Source organism: Suricata suricatta, chromosome 17, assembly GCF_006229205.1.
Source record: "Suricata suricatta isolate VVHF042 chromosome 17, meerkat_22Aug2017_6uvM2_HiC, whole genome shotgun sequence".
Lineage (NCBI taxonomy): Eukaryota > Metazoa > Chordata > Mammalia > Carnivora > Herpestidae > Suricata > Suricata suricatta.
Window position 1 is genome coordinate 39,181,420 of NC_043716.1, and position 16,941 is coordinate 39,198,360.

General features: G+C 47.2%; 1 protein-coding gene and 1 long non-coding RNA gene across 2 annotated transcripts in view; one reads left to right on the forward strand and one right to left on the reverse strand.

Moving 5' to 3' along the window:
* Positions 1–7,432: 7,432 nt before the first annotated feature.
* LOC115283040 lies at positions 7,433–13,391 on the reverse strand. Its single transcript, XR_003904875.1, has 3 exons — positions 13,290–13,391; positions 8,065–8,150; positions 7,433–7,476 (listed from the first exon to the last, which is right to left on the reverse strand). It is a non-coding gene; the product is annotated as an uncharacterized LOC115283040 (long non-coding RNA).
* Positions 13,392–13,446: 55 nt separating this feature from the next.
* Positions 13,447–16,941, forward strand: part of LOC115281634 (tubulin gamma-2 chain-like) — a 4,457-nt gene continuing 962 nt past the window's right edge. The window contains exons 1-7 of the mRNA XM_029927050.1: positions 13,447–13,714; positions 13,988–14,100; positions 14,275–14,442; positions 14,713–14,781; positions 15,590–15,669; positions 16,054–16,180; positions 16,775–16,933. Of these exons, the coding sequence (XP_029782910.1) occupies positions 13,666–13,714; positions 13,988–14,100; positions 14,275–14,442; positions 14,713–14,781; positions 15,590–15,669; positions 16,054–16,180; positions 16,775–16,933 (765 nt within the window). The 5' untranslated portion in view covers positions 13,447–13,665. The remainder of the gene's footprint in view (positions 13,715–13,987; positions 14,101–14,274; positions 14,443–14,712; positions 14,782–15,589; positions 15,670–16,053; positions 16,181–16,774; positions 16,934–16,941) is intronic.

The following is a 16,941-nucleotide window of genomic DNA, read 5'->3' on the forward strand; positions in this document are numbered from 1 at the left end:
CTCAGGTCAGATCTCACATTCGTGGGTTCGAGCCCCGCGTCAGGCTCTGTGCTGACAGCTAGCTCAGAGCCTGGAGCCTGCTTCCAGTTCTGTGTCTCCTTCTCTCTCTGCCCCTCCCCCTCTCATGCTCTGTCTCTCTCGGTATCAAAAATAAATAAAACATTAAAACACACACACACACACACACACACACACACAGAGACACTGTGTGATTTCTTTCATAGAGGCACTGGTGACATTCACAAACATACCTCAGCATTCAAAAGCCTCCTAAAATAATGTTCTCAAATTTATACTTGAGCTAAGTTTTTGTTTAAGGTCAATTGTGAAGCGCATAGGGTGTCATTACACAATCCTTGGCTGCTTTCTGTAAGTTTTTAAACTTCCCAAACCACAACTTTGGAACTTCAATTGTGGGGTGCCTAAGTGGCTCAGTGGGTTAAGTGTCCGACCTTGGCCCAGGTCATCATCTCGTGGTTCTTGAGTTCAAGCCCCACCTCGAGCTCTGCACTGACAGCTCAGAGCCTGGAGCCTGCTTCAGGTTCTGTCTCCCTCTCTGGCTTGTCTCTTGTGCTCTCTCTCAAACATAAACATTAAAAAAGAGTTTAATTGTGGACTGCTTTGTATTTTATGAGTCTATGAGTATGTATGTTTAGAGTTTCTTTGGTTTTTGGTTTTTGGGGTTTTTTTTTTTTAATGTGAAGTACAAGAGCTGGGTCCTGAGTGCGTGGTTTCAGCCTGGTCAGTCATGTCGCTTTCCAGCACTCAGGTTTCTCTAAGAGAGATGAAAAGACTCACTTAAGCATATTGTAGAGCGGTGCTCCTTACACTTTTACGCACGTATAGATAACCCCGGGGTCTCCTAAAAATACAGATTCCGATTCAGTGGATGTGGGGTGGGATCTGAGATGGTATGTTTTCATGAGCCTCCAGGTATGTTGAGGAGGAACATAGGTGGAGAGCGGTGGGTCTCAAAATTGGTGCGTGAGAATTACCCAGAGGGCTTGTTAAACCAGATTGTTGGGTTTCTGATTTAGAAGTGCAGAAATTCTGCCTTCCTACCATGTTCCCAGGCGGTGCCAGCGCGGCTTGCCTGGAAACCACACTTTGAGAACCACCGCTGTCAAGTAAAGGCTATCAGATTGTGTGAGAGAGAGAAAAAGTGGGGTTAGCATCCGCTGGGCCTAACTGGCCCTATGACTCCATCAGGTAGAAATACATTCAGTTGCAATTAACAGAACAATCAACAGTAGCCTAACCAAATAGTATAGTTTGTTTTCCTCACTTGGTAAATCCAGAGGTGGGCAGTCCAGGGTTTGGGACATTGATTAGGAAGCCACCAAGGATGCCTGGCCTTTCTATCTTTGTGTTCTACCATCACTCACATGCGGCCTTTGTGCAAATGATGACTGCTGGACCGAGTTCCAAGCAGAAGACGAGGCGCAGGGCAGAGGGGGACGGGGGCCTCCAGCTTCACTTGCCCTTTTGCAAATGTTTTCCCAGAAGTCTTGCTTCATGGCTTCTGCTTACATTCCGCTGAGCAGAACGGAGGCAATCATACACCCATCGTTGAGAGGTGACTAGGAGAGGGGCTGGATTTGCCAACCAATATTAACAGCCACAGTGGCCTTAGACATACGCACAGATCTTAACATCATATCGAGACTAAAGAAGCTCTAAAACCTAAGTGCACATCTCAGCTCTCTGAATCCTCGCCTCCTCGTCCTAAAGTGTAAGGGATGCACTATGGGCATTTTGAGCAGGACAGTTCACCCCTGTGGGGCTCTCCTGCACACTGCAGGACGTTAAGCATCTCTGATCTCTGGGTACCAAATGCCAGGATCCTCCACCCCTACTTTTGTGATGAAACCAAATAGGCGCCCCGCTTGGGAGGGGATTATCTTGTGGGACTGGAAGTTACTGCCCTAGATTGGGTCTGGTCCACAGTTGTCTGATTCTCTCTGGCCTGTTGGATAAAAGCTAGTTATTTTTTGAAGGCCTGGTTACACAGCAGGAGCATGGAGCCCCATTCTTGTTAAAAAAGACTTTCTTGGGGCGCCTGGGTGGCTCAGTCGGTTAAGCGTCCAGCTTCAGCTCAGGTCATGATCTCCCGGTTCGTGGGTTCGAGTCCCACGTCGGGCTCTGTGCTGACAGCTAGCTCAGAGCCGGGGGCCTGTCTTTGGATTCTGTGTCTCCCTCTCTCTCTGCCCCTTCCCTGCTCACGCTGTCTCTCTCTCTCAAAAATAAATAAAACATTAAAAAAATTTTAAAGCCTTCCTCCTCTTTTGGCGCACATGTTAGTCACCACCATCACACTCTTCTGCTACTTGTTCCAATGATCTACCTATTTTCAGATCACTCTTCCATCCAGACTTTCCCCTCCAAGCTTTACCTTCCTCCTACGTGAGTTTTACACCCATATGCATGGTCCTGACTGGACTTGACCTCCTCACCTACTTGTCACCCACACAACGGAGAGACCTCAACACTTGCCATCCTACGAACTGCTCCTTAACCTTAAACTTGACTGGCTCTCTCTTGTGCCACCACTTCCTGCACATCCACCCTATTGTTCCCTCTGTCCCATTCTTCCTCCTGATGTTGAGTTTAGTCCAAGCTAGCAGCCCCTTCCTACCTTCACATCCCTCTCTACGCAGCCTGGACAAGCTGATCCGTTCCTTCTGCATTTCCTCAGTCTTCACCCCATCCTCCTGGTAAAACCCCGGCCTGGCTCTAGCTGACTTTCTGCCCTCTGAGTAGCTCCTACACCTGAGTAGCTGAACACTGCCCGAGACAGCACACACCCACGCAGACTGTTGCCGTGACACCCTGGTGGTGGGCCTGTGGTCATCCCTCTACTTGTCCGTGTCAGCCCTCTCCTGTTCCCTACCTTATCACCTCCCCTGTCACTCGCACTCTCAGCAGATAACTTCACTCCCACTTGACAGTGAAAATAGAAGCCGTCAGTCAGAAGCCCCTCAACTTCCTGTTCCCCACTGCCACCCCACTAAAGCACTTATTTTTATCTGCAGTCATCCTTTCCTCCCTTTTATTGTGGGAAAAGTTTCCTTCCTGTGGTTAATCCCTCCACCTGAGCCCTACATCCCAATAGCTCCAGCCTCCCCAGGGACCTTGGCTCTCAAAGTTCCCTCTCTGTGCCTTTAATATTGCTACGCTGAAACCTTTCCTCTGTTCTAAAAAGCAGTGTTCTCCAGACCCCACATTCCCATCTCCACTGTACAAATTTCCCCTTCTCTCTTGTCCTTTGCAGCCAGACTTCTTAACCTTTCTCACACCATTGGCTGGATAATGTTTTTGAATGCATGCAATACACATAGAATTACCCTGGAAACCAATCATAGTGAAATATACTTTTAAAATTAGTGACATAGTAATACATGTGCTTCTTTCTTTTATTATTGTGTGTCCTTTATCAATGTATTCAATAACAAAAGCATGTGTGATCCATAATAACCCCTGTATTGTTAAGTATCGATGATTATAAACACTATTTTGCAGTATCTGCATCAACTGCAGGGTGATTCTCACAGGTGACAAGTCACAGGCACTACTAATACTACTGAAGAATGATGCCTGCAGTCATAATTGAGGGGAAAACTATATTCTAAGTTTTCTTTTTCTTTTTTCTTTTTAATTTTTTATGTCTTTATTTTGAGAGAGAGACTGAGAGCAAGCAGAGGAGAGGCAGAGAGAGAGGGATACATAGAATCTGAAGACAGGCTCCAGGCTTTGAGCTGTCAGCACAGAGCCTGACATGGGGCTCGAACCCACAAACTGTGAGATCATGACCTGAGCCAAAGTCAGACGCTGGGCTGAGCTACCCAGGTGCCCCAAATTTTATTTCTTTTAAAGTTTATTTATTTTAAGAAAGAGAGAGAGAGTGAGCATATGCAAGTAAGTGGCAGGAGGGAGCAGTGGGAGGGGGAGAGAGAGAATCCCAAGCAGGTTCTATGCTGTCAGTGCAGATCCCAACGTAGGGCACCACCCTAGAAGACTATATATATATATTTTAAATGTTTTTATTTATTTTGAGAGACAGAGAGAAACAGCATGAGCAGGGAGGGTCAGAGAGAGAGGGAGATACAGAATCTGAAGCAGGCTCCAGGCTCTGAGCTAGCTGCCAGCACAGAGCCCAACACGGGGCTCGAACCCACGAATCGCGAGATCATGACCTGAGCTGAAGCTGGACGCTTAACCGACCGAGCCACCTAGGCGCCCCTAGAAGACTATATTTTAATAACAGGTGAGTGAGGGATGCCTGGGTGGCTCAGTCAGTTAAGCATCCAACTCATGATTTTGGCTCAGGTCATGATCTTACACTTGGGAGATCAAGCCCCATGTTGGGCTCTGCACTGGGCATGGGGCCTGCTTAAGATCCTCTTTCTCCCTCTGCCTCTGCCCCTCTCCCCTCCCTCGAGCTCCCTCTTAAAAATAAATAAATAAATAAATAAATAGATGGTGAATGAAAAATCAATATGTAATTTTTTTCCCATCCAAGTTCATGGGTCCCCTGAATTCTATCCATAGGTCCCCTGGAGGGGACCTGTGGGCACCAGATTAAAATGCCTGTTTTAAAGCCTATCCTCCCTGCCCACCTCCTTATCATCCTCATGTCTCAATTTTATGATTCCTCAAATATCTGTTAGTGCCAACTATGTATAAGGGCAAGTAACCTTTTGCAATTGGGCTTTTACTCTCACGGCCCAGGCTCAATATCCTCACCAAAGTCACCAATGGTTCCCCAAATTTGAAGGTCTCTTCTCTATCTCCATATCGCTCCAAATTATTTCCTCCTCAGAATTTTCTCTTGCTAGGCTTCTGCAGTAACCTTCTCTATGGCTATGCCTTGAGCTGCAAGTAAAAACTGAATCCCAAATAGGTTAAACCATGAGGAAAAATAGATAGTACATTTCAAGAAGCGCAGATATGGGGTTGCTGCATGGCTGATTAATGTCATGGCTTAGCAATGTCATCTGGGACCCAGGGGCTTGGCGTCTTTCTGCTCTACCACCCTCAGCATGATGGCTTATCCTCAAGATGCTCTCCCCTACACAGTCAGGGACTATAGCCAGGTGCCATATCCAAATGTGACAACATGTAGTGAAGAATAGAGTATGTCTCTTCCTGTATGTCTATTTCTAATCAGGGAGGAGACCTTCCCCAGGAGCCCCCAGAAATCTTTCCTCACATCACACTGACCTGAATTGCATCATATGGCCCTTCCTAAATCAGCCTCTGGCAAGGAAATGGCGATCGCCATAATTGGCTTGGATTAATCAGAATCTATTGCCAAACCACTTGGAAGAAGGGTGGAATGCAGAACAACACCGGGGCTCTGCCAGAAGTGAGCAGGCAATCAAACCTCACGGACACACACCAGTTTTTCTTTTCTTTTTGCTTGCTCCTTCATTTTTGTTTGCGATGCTGTCTTCCTACCCCTTAGGTGTTGTATGCTATCAGGTTCTATTCCAGTCCCCTCCCAGTCCAGGACCGTCCCACACCACAAATTCTCCCTGAGGGACCCTATTCATGCCTATGGCTTGAACTGCCACTTGGGTATGGCTCCGTCTCCACCTAGAACTCACTCCTTACCTGTAGGCCTGTGAATTCTCTGTTGCCTACTGGGTCCCTAGCTCCATCCGGATACTTCCCAACTCAAAGTCTGTGCATCCACGGACTCCCTCACTTCCCCGTGTCTCCAGGAAGCCCTACCTTCAACCAATGATTGAAATCTGTCCTCTCAGAATCCTTCCTCTCCCTTACCCTCATTACATAATCCGCCACGGCAAACTCCTGCAGACTCTCCACTCAGTGTCTCTAGAATCTGTCCCCTCCTCTCCATACTCAGGCAGGGCCCTGCTCTTTTCAGACCTGGCTCATAACTTGCCTCTTGCTTTACTCCAGCATACTGATGCCAGGAGGATCTTTCTCCAGCCCCGTTCAGCAGCCTTCAGCAGTTCCCTCGTTTGCAAGGCACATCCAGGTCTGGGCCCTGCTGACTTGTCCAGTTCACTACCTGACACTTTCCTCATTCACCCTAAACTCGACTTGCAGTCTCTCACATCCAGCCCGCACACATGGTCTTCTTCCACACCATCAACACACACACACACACACACACACACACACATACACACACCACACACCTTTTTTTCCCTCCAGATACACTCAAAAATTCTCTCACTTTTTGACAAAAACTTGTTTTTGTCACCTACCATGTGTTGGCCACCTTTCTGTGCTGATAGCTCTACCTGATATTTTTTATGAATGGCTCCTTTGTGTTCCTTAATAGGGATCACTGTAATTTATTTAAGAACACTGCTATGGATGGACACACGGGCAGCATTATAGACACTGTTGCAGCACACATCCCTATAGGTACATCCTCGTCCATATGTCCTAGCACACGTCCCTAGTTATCAGGGACTCGGGTGATTCCTGGAAGTAGAATGGCTGGATCAAAGATCATGTGATTTTTACAACCAAGAGAACTGCCAGTTTGCCCTCCAGAATGTATCCATTTAAACTATCGCCAATGGGATATAAAAATACTGTATAGGGGCGCCTGGGTGGCTCAGTTGGTTAAGCGTCAACTTTGGCTCAGGTCATGACATCACAGTCTGTGGGTTTGAGCCCCGTGGGTTTGAGCCCCGCACAGGGCCTGGAGCCTGCTTCCGATTCTGTGTCTCCCCCTCTCTCTCTGTCCCTCCCCCACTCACTCTCTGTCTCTGTCGCTCTCAAAATAAAATAAAAACATAAAACAACTTTTAAAATACTGTATAAAAGCACCCCTTTGTCGGAACCCTCATCCACACCACATATCTTTAAATTTTTGCTTGTCTAATATTTTGCCCTTGGTCTGTATTTTTCTGATTACTAGGGAGACTGAGCATCATTTTACATTTTTGTGGTTATCATGAACCATTTATTCCTTTTACCCATTTTTTGAGTATTTGTTTTCCTCTTCCCCCCCTTTTTTTTATTAAGTAAACTCTATCCCCAAAATAGGGTTCAAACTCACAACCCCAAGATCAAAAATCACATGCCTATTAACTAAATAAAATTTAAATAAAAGCTTGAAACAAAACAAAAAATACATAAATAATAAATTATTAAAACAGAAGAGACAAAGAGTCACATGCCCTACCAACTGAGCCAGACCGACACCCTCTTGTTTTCTTTTTTTTTTTAAATATTTATTTATTTTTGAGAGACAGAGAGAGACAGATCATCAGCAGGGGAGGGGCAGAAAGAGAGAGACACACAGAATCAGAAACAGACTCCAGGCTCTGAGCTGTCAGCACAGAGCTGGATGCAGGGCTCGAACCCATGAACTCTAAGATCATGACCTGAGCCGAAGTCAGATGCTCAGCTGACTGAGCCATCCAGGTGCCCCTTGCTTGTTTTTTTCTTATTGGTTTGTCTGCCCCTCCATTGTCTCCATCTGGTCAATTCCTACCAAACATTCAAGACTTAGGCCAGGCACCACCTCTTCCAAAAAGTTTTCTCCAATTCTTTGCCCTCTCCCTATACCCACCCCCAAGTTGAGCCCCCTACTCTGTACTCTGTGCTAACCTTGCTGTGTATTTATCTCTTCCATGAACACTTGGGTTTGTTACCTCTACTTCCCCAGTTCATATTAGTGTGCCCATGCCTGGGACAGATGCATAATACAAGAATGAAACCATGTGCAAATGATCCACAAGCAGGATCACTCTTAGGCTTAGTTCCTTTTTCCTATTCCTTGAGAAAACAATTCAGAGAAAAATATCCTGGGTTGTTCTATTTGGTGACCAAAATGTGAATTTAACATAACTCCCTTCATACAAAAAGCTTCAGCCCTTTGCTTTCATTGTTGTAATTTTTCTTTGGCTTGTTTTGAGGGTTAAACCCCCTGGGGTCATGGGATACCAGTCTCAAGACCTGAAGCTGCTCTAACTAGCTCTCTTCCTCCCAGCCCCTGACACACCCTCCTTCCTCCTCCCCTCCCCTCCCCCCACTCCACCTTATACCTCTGCCTCTTTACTTCCCCAACATACCTACCTGAGCTTCTGGCATATCTGTATTCCTACAGTCCAGGTGTCCAGGAAGACCAGGAATGAAGGTGCAGCCAAAATGTTTTACTCAACCTGGAATATCAAATAAACCAATCAAATCACTTTACAAATGTTGCATTTATTATCAGAGGCAGACCAAAGCCCCATACAAAGGAATGCCACAATCCCACTGCATTATCATAACCTGGATCAGAGAACATGGAGCCAAGCAAATTGAACTCAGAACTCAATAATCAATCTCTGGGTAATGATCTTGAGCCCCTGGATCTGAAACCCATGAAAAGACCATGAACCTGGTCCTTTTGCTTAATCTCAATAGAAGTTAGATCTGAAACCAAATCTAATCATGATCTAACCAGATCATGACAAATAATATTAGGTTTTAAGTTGTTGGAATTTATTTTTTTTAATTTTTTAATGTTTTCTTTATTTTTGAGAGAGAGAGAGAGAGAGAGTGTGTGAGCAGGGGAGGGTCAGAGAGAGAGGGAGACACAGAATCTGAAGACAGGCTCCAGGCTCTGAGCTGTCAGCACAGAGCCCGACGCAGGGTTCAAACCCACAAACCACAAGATCATGACCTGAGCTGAAGCCAGATGCTCAACCGACTGAGCCACCCAGGCACCCCTGTTGCAATTTATTTAAAACACCACTTATTTTGTTTTTACCCTGAATAAGATCTTTCATCTGTAGCAATAGCCAAATTATACTTTGGTTCCTACTGCATCTGTTGGTAATCATAACAGTGGCTAGTATGTGTTGGATGTTTTCTATGACTCTGGCACTGTTCTAGGTGCTGATGTATCAGAGCATTGAACCAATATGGACTGGTCAGTTCTCAGCAGAAATGGAAAGCATAACCTGCTAACAACTGGGGGGGTTGCGTTCAGCTCTATACTTAAGCACATCTCCAACCCATTTCTACAGGTGAGAAGGAGCCTCCAGCTTGTCAGAGATAGCTTCTTTGAGGACGCTCCCTTGCAATTTCTCCAATTCAGATCAATTCACACCTTCTAACCTGTCGATCTATAAATGAGGATTTGAAGGAAGTTTTCCCACTTCTGGGAGACTAGAAGGAGGAATGAGGAACTGTTATTAATAAGAAAAGGCTGAAATTAAACTCCCTCATTTCACAAGTGTTCGTAGACTGCTTCTAGCTTATTATTTTAAAGGAAGCAAACAGCCATTCCAGACTCACAAGGAGGGGAGGCCTGGCAAGTTTCCTCTCATCTCTAAAGCCTTCCTCTTCCCCCGGGCACTCAGAGAGGGGCCTAGCAAAGGCTCCAAAGACAGCCAGCCCTTAGGAGCAGTTCTGTCAGGGGAAGGGAGCCCCCAAGGAGGAGCTCTGACTCTACCTCAAACTTCAAGGGGAGCACCTAGACCCTCCCTGACAGGGCGAGGCTGCCAGTCCTCCTGAGGGACACCCCTGGCCCAAGTGGAGGAAGACGGCTGGAGGGCTGGGGTGGGGTGAGGGGAGGGAAACTGAGCAGAGGCCTGGGAGGGGACAGGCATGGGGCAAGCCAGAGTCTTCTAAAGAAGCCCAGAGGATTCAGGGCAGCCAGGCCTGGAAGGTGGCCGAAATCTCATAAAAAAAAAAAAAAAGAGAAAGTGAGAGAGAAAAGAAAACAAAACAAAAACCTTCGTCTGAGCATGACTCTTGGCAGTGGTGCCTCTGCCAGCACGTCTGCAGCAGCTCCCAGAGAAAGCCCGCCGGACAGGGACAGACAGACAGCCCAATGGAGCAGAAGAGCAGCCAGAAGCCAGCCAGAAGTCAGCGCGGGGGCTTGGAATGTTCTGGGGCTGGGGGGCACCGCACCCACTCTTCAATAATTGGCCTGGAGACCATTGGCCATCCATATGGAAAAGATAAAGCGGATCCCTATCTTATAGCAGGCCTCCAAATAAGTTCCAGATGAACTAAAGGCCTACAGGGTGTTTCCTTCAGGGCAAATTATGCTCCTCCACGAAGTTTGTCCTTGCCAATAATTTGCTTAACACAGGTTCACTGCAAGAATTATAATTTATAATAATATTTCACAAGCCAATAGCATACAGGATGATGTCTCTTAATATGCCAATAAAGAAATAACATACTTAAAACCAATGATAGATTAATTATATTATTGTTCCAGGTAAAAAGGAGATGGAAGAAATAAAGTCCAATATTAGCTGAGGTGTACCTTTCTATGAGCTGATTCTTGCTCGTGTCATTCCTTCCAGCTAAAAGCTGGGTATCAGCTGTCTGCTTAGGACCCTCACTGCTAGGGCACTTAGCTAGTGGGACACGCCAGTGTTGGCAGGCACGGTAGGTTGCTCTGAAGATTATTACCGCAGGGAGCGCTACCCAGCCTGGACCACTGCCTACGAGGAGTAGCCTCACTAAGGCAGAAGCAGATGCCCCTTCTCTTCCTGAGACTGCTGCGTGGTTTAACACCACTGCTCACACCAAGGTGGCCTCGCCATGGCGGCCACAGTGGGAGGAAGTGTCTCAAGATCTCCAGAAAGCTATTAGGTCAGCAAAGAGTAGCCTTGTCCAGACCAAATGCTTTCGAGTTGCTGGTCATACCTCTTAGTTTCTAAAGTTTAAAAGTTCACCACGTGATGGACACCATGGCTGTTACTACGGTGCTGATGATGTAATGGTCCTCTCCACTCCAGGTGCTGGAGTTCGATATGAAAGTTCTAATATCCAACTTCAAAACAATTTCAAGAAAACAAGTTCAAACCACAAACAACTTTGTCCAAAACAAGCTTTCAAAACATGGATTTCAAATCCTAACAAGTCGGTACATAACACAGAGAACAAGCAAAACTACTATGGGGCTTCTGGAAAAAAAACAGAAAAGGACAGCTTTATGGTACCAGGAAAGGGATGCTATCTTTAACAAGGTATAAAACACACACAACAGAAAGGAAAAGAATAATTGTCTAGGCCATTAGACAGCACATGCAAAGTATAAAGACAAGCCACAGATCAAGAGAAAATATTTGCGACCCATACAACCAGGAAATACATTTGTGGAGTATCTTATTACATCTAGAAGAAACAGACCAATAGAAAAATGGGCAAAAGATATGAACAAGAAGCTCTCAACCTTCTCACAATAACAGCAGCAGCAAATCAGATGAACTTCACTTGCGATCATAACTGGAAATTATAGCCATGTGATCCCTTGGGCATCCAGGGGATGGACAAAAATTAAGATCTGACAACCTAAGTGCGGGTGCAGATGTAAGGAAATGAAAGCTCCATTGCTGGTAAGGGTGTACAACCATGTAGGAAAAAACATGTGAAACCTTGTAAAGTTTGTAAACCTTCTAAAGAAGATGCACATGCCAGTGATAGAGATATTTTCCTTCATGTTCACAAGTGACAAGTCCTGTATTCACTCTATGTAACAGGGGATAAATAGAAATAATCTAATCACCCTTGTGTGGAAATAGAATAGACTAGTTTATTCATCCAATGAAACACTATAAAGCAGTTAAAAAGGAATGAAATAAATCTACATGCATGAGCATTGCTAAATCACAAAAATCTAATGCACGGTGAAAATAGCAGGTCACAAAAGGATAGTACATTCAGATACCACTTATAGAAAATTTCAAAACAAAAAAGTATATAATGAAAATGCAGAATCATGCTTGTATGCTAATTTTAATTATTAATATTATTTATTTTTGAGAGACAGAGATAAACAGCGTGAGCAGGGGAGGGTCAGAGAAAGAGGGAGACACAGAATCTGAAGCAGGCTCCAGGCTCTGAGCCAGCCGTCAGCACAGAGCCTGATGCTGGGTTTGAATCCACGAACCATGAAATCATGACCTGAGCCTGAGCCAGTCACTTAACCGACTGAGCCACCCAGGCGCCCCTGCTTGTATGTTTAAAACTTTGTAATTTAGGGGCACCTGGGTGGCTCAGTGGGTTAAGCATCCAGCTCAGGCTCAGGTCATGATCTCGTGGTTCGTGGGTTCGAGCCCCACGTTGGGCTCTGTGCTGACAGCTAGCTCAGAGCCTGGAGCCTGCTTCAAATTCTGTGTGTGTGTGTGTCTCTCTCTCTCTGACCCTCTCCTGCTCATGCTGTCTCTCAAAAATAAATTTTAAAAAAAACAGCAAAAAATTTTTTTAAACTTTGTAATTTAAAATAAAACAGAAATCAAACCACAGTGAGATACCAATTCACACTCCATTAAGATGGCTATTATCAAAAACCAAACCAAAACACGAAAAAAATAGAAAGTTACAAGTATTGGTGAGGATGTGGAAAAATTGGAATCCTTGTGCATTGCAGATGGGAATGTAAAATCACGCTGCCACAATAGAAAATGGTACCAGGGCGCTTGGGTGGCTCAGTCGGTTAGCATCTGATTCTTGGTTTTGACTCAGGTCATGATCTCTGGGTGCCACACTGGGCTTTGCACTGATGGAGAGGAGCCTGCTTGGGATTCTCCTTCTCTCTCTCTCTCTCTGTGCCCCTTCCATGCATGCATGCATGCATTCTCTCTCTCTCTCTCTCTCTCTCTCTCTCTCTCTCTCTCTCTCTCATAATAAATTAAAATAAAAAGGAAGAAAATAGCACAGCAATTCCTCAAAAAACTAAACATAGAATTACCATATGATCCAGCAATTCTGCTTCTGGGTATAAACCCAGAATAATTGAAAGCAGGGACTCAAACTTATTTTTACACACCCATGTTCATGGCATAATTATTCACAATAGCCAACCCCAGTGTCTATCCACAGATGAATAGACAAACGCAAAATGTGGCATAAACATACAATGGAATATTATACATCCTTAAAAAGGAATGAAACTCTGATACGTGTTACAATATGGTGTAACCTTGAGGACATTATGCTAAGTGAAATAAGCGAGACACAAAAGGACAAATACTATATAGTTCCATTTCTGTAAGATACCTGGTCAAAATCATAGAGACAGAAAGAAGGATATTGATGAGGATGGAGATGGAAAGTTACTATTTCTGGTACAGGGTTCGGTTGGGAAGGTGAGGAAGTTCTGGGGATGAATGATAGCGATGGTTGCCCAACGGTGTGAATGTACATTATGCCACAGAACTCCCCGATTAAAAAGGATTAAAATAGTAAATTTTGTTAGGTATATTTAATTTAAAAATAGAAATTGGAAAAAAAAAAAAAAAGACTGGCTTAAAGCCATCCCCTCTGTGCTGAAGAGCCGACAAGTCGCTCACCCATCCACTGCGCGCAGCTCACTCGGTACACCTGGACCGCCGCTCCCCGCCCCCACGCTCAGGCAGCTGCCCCGCAGCCCCAACAAGTCTGACGGCGCAGGCGCGGAGCTGGGGCGGGTGGGCAGGAGGGGGCGTGGCCTCACACTGCGCCTGTGCTGAATTCCAGCTGTAACTATAGTGGGGAAATGATGTCCAGGTTGGGTTCCCCGGCCCGGCGGCAGCGGGGAGGCCCGCACTGCACACGCGCAGACCGAGGACTCACGTCAAAAGACGAAGAGAGCGCGCGCACCCCACGTCCTGCGAGCCCGGCTGCCAGGCATTCGTGTCTGCCGTGACTCCCGCCGGGCAAGGCTGGCGCGCCCACGTCTGAAGAGCGATGCCCCGGGAGATCATCACCCTGCAGCTGGGCCAGTGCGGCAACCAGAGTGAGCGAGCAAGCGCCGGGCCCTTCCAGCCTCCGGTTCTTCCCCTTCGGGTCCCACCCAAGTGCTTGGCATCCTCCAGTCCCCCTTTCCCGAAACCGCTGCCCTATTGCGCATGATGAACAAGCCCCGGATGGAGAGCTGCGCCTGGGCTGTGACAGCTCCCAGACCAGGTGTCTTGGGCCCAGCCTCTGAGTGTGAGAGCCTCTGAGCCTAACCCTGGGCTCCTGAGGCCTGATGACTTAGCAGACCCAGGCATCTCTCCCCATCCCCCAGTTGGGTTCGAGTTCTGGAAACAACTGTGTGCCGAGCATGGTATCAGCCCTGAGGGCATCGTGGAGGAATTCGCCACCGAGGGCACTGACCGAAAGGACGTCTTTTTCTACCAGGTGCCCCAGCGACTTGGCCAGGGGGCCCCGAAGGGAAGGGCATCGGCCTGGTACTGGGAAGCACGCTGGGCACAGGCACCAGGGTGGCTGGCTTGAGGGGGGAGGACTGGGCCTTAGCTGACTGGACGCCCCCCTTCCTCCTCCCCACCGCCCCCCTTGGACTCCCCTTGACAGGCAGACGATGAGCACTACATCCCCAGGGCGGTGCTGCTGGACCTGGAGCCCCGGGTGATCCACTCCATCCTCAACTCCCCCTATGCCAAGCTCTACAACCCGGAGAACATCTACCTGTCAGAGCACGGAGGAGGGGCTGGCAACAACTGGGCCAGTGGATTCTCGCAGGTATCTGGGTGGCCATCCCAGAAACCCTGATGTTCCCTCCCCAGGGCAGCCTGGGGACTTGACCAGACCAGATAGACAGTAAATAAGAGACAAAGGGATACCCTGACAGGAGGGACAGCCAGGGAGAGGTGTATGCACGCTGCACATCATTTGCAAAGTAGCTTTTTTGGGTTGAGGGTGGCAGTGGTGTCCCAGGGTGTTCTTGGTGCTAAAAAGAGGTACTACCCAGAACCTTGATCCTTACCCTCACTCCCATGTCTCTCTATACAGGGTGAGAAAATCCATGAAGACATTTTTGACATCATAGACCGAGAAGCAGATGGAAGTGACAGCTTAGAGGTGAGGTTCTGCCCCACTGAAGGAAAAGAAAAGGCTGAAAAGATCTGGGGAAAGGTCAGGAGGTAGCCTGAACAGGTGGTGTGATGGAAGCAATTCTCTTTAAAACTAATTTTTGGAGCATCATATGTGAGACACTAAGGTGTAAATAAGGTAGAAGGGCTCCTGGGTGGCTCAGCTGACTGACTTTTGATGTCTGCTCAGGTCATGATCTCATGGTTCATGAGATTGAGCCCCAAGTCAGGCTCTGCACTGACAGCCCAGAGCCTACTTGGGATTCTCTCTCTCCTTTTCCCCCTGCCCCACCCCACCTCTGCCCCTCCTCCACTTGTTCTCTCTCTCTCCCTCTCTCTCTCTCTCTCTCTCTCTCTCCCTCTCTCAAAATAAGTAAAAAAAATTTTTTTTAAAGAAAGGTACAGGGGCACCTAGGTGTCTCAGTTGTTAAGCGTCCAGCTTCAGCTCAGGTCATAATCTCGCAGTTCACGAGTCTGAGCTCCATGTCAGGCTCTGTGCTGACAGCTCAGAGCCTGGAGCGGTCTTTAGATTCTGTGTCTCCCTCTCTCTCTGCCTCTCTCTCTCTCAAAAATAAATAAATGTTAAAAAATTTTTTTCAAGAAGGTACAGTACTTGACCTCAAGGAGATCCTAATGTGGATGGCATCAGCTCCTTAGGCTTGAGTCTTCCTTCCCAAGGAGTCTCAACCTGGATGGACACAGAAGAAGCCTGGAGACATGAGTGTGTGGGGAATGGGGAAGGAGACAAACCTAAAGCCTCTTCCCCAGAATCCTGGAGACCGCCTCTCCCCATGCAGGGCTTCGTGCTGTGTCATTCCATTGCTGGGGGGACCGGTTCTGGCCTGGGCTCCTACCTTCTGGAACGACTGAATGACAGGTAACCCTGTGTTTGGACAGGGATAAGGTCTTTCCTTTTTGTCACTGTTTTCTCGTGGACCGAAAGGCTTGGCACTATTGCTTTGAGTCATTGGTAGAAATAGAGCCTGGCCATCCAGGGAACATCTTGGAAACAATAACTTCCAGGAGGGAGTTGCCTAGGGAGAGGAGGGACCTACAGGGATTGATGGGTTTGATGCTTTAGGTTTATCCTTTTTGGCTCCTGAGCAATAAACAGTTCTGCCCTCACCCATCTTTTGTACAAGAGCTTGGTAGCACTTGGAAAGGAATGGCCCTGTTATCTCTAGAGAAGACCAAGATTGGCAATGATGGGAGTCCTTCCAGTTCACTGTCAACTTCCCCTTTCCCTCTTCTTTACCCCCAGGTACCCCAAGAAGCTGGTGCAGACATACTCTGTGTTTCCCAACCAGGACGAGATGAGCGATGTGGTGGTCCAGCCCTACAACTCCCTGCTCACGCTCAAGAGGCTGACCCAGAACGCAGACTGTGTGGTGAGCACCGGAGAAGAGAGTAGGAGGAGGCGGGGGGGGCTTTGCTCTACCTCCTCAAACCAGGGGGGCACGTACACCCTGCCCTTCCTGCCCAGAGAACAGAGGATCAAACAAAGCCATACCTGGTGACCCAACTTATGAAATAAGGACTTGACCCCAAGTCGCTCTCAACACAGTGAACACCTGCTGATACGTGTCCCCATTTAGCCTATTTAATGCCTACTCATGCTTAAATTCTCAGCCCAAGGGTCACTTTCGTTGTAAAACCTTCCCTGACCATGCATTCAAGGTCAAATTCCTTTGTGCATATTTCAGGCTTTAACTTTACTTTTCTGTAGACCTAGTGAGGGGGACAGACCATGCCTGCTTTACCCTCCATGGTATCTTCAGAGCCAGGCACGATGGATGGCACATGGAGACAGTTTGTTTACAGGATGGTAGAAAAGTGTCTTGTGATGCCCCAGGGATGGTATTTTCCTTTTTAAGTTAACACACTTCCTGGTTTTTGGTGTTTAGAGGAGGTTAAGCTAATGACTTATCTCTCTGCCCCCTTTCACCTCAAAAAGGTGCCGTGACCCTCTTCTGTCCCCCCAGGTGGTGCTGGACAACACGGCCCTGAACCGGATCGCCACAGACCGCCTGCACATCCAGAACCCATCCTTCTCCCAGATCAACCAGCTGGTGAGCCCCCACTTGTGGACTGGAAGCCCTCCTTCCTGGAGTGCCATCTGGGGAAGGGAGGCCCCGCCCCAGGCCAAGAA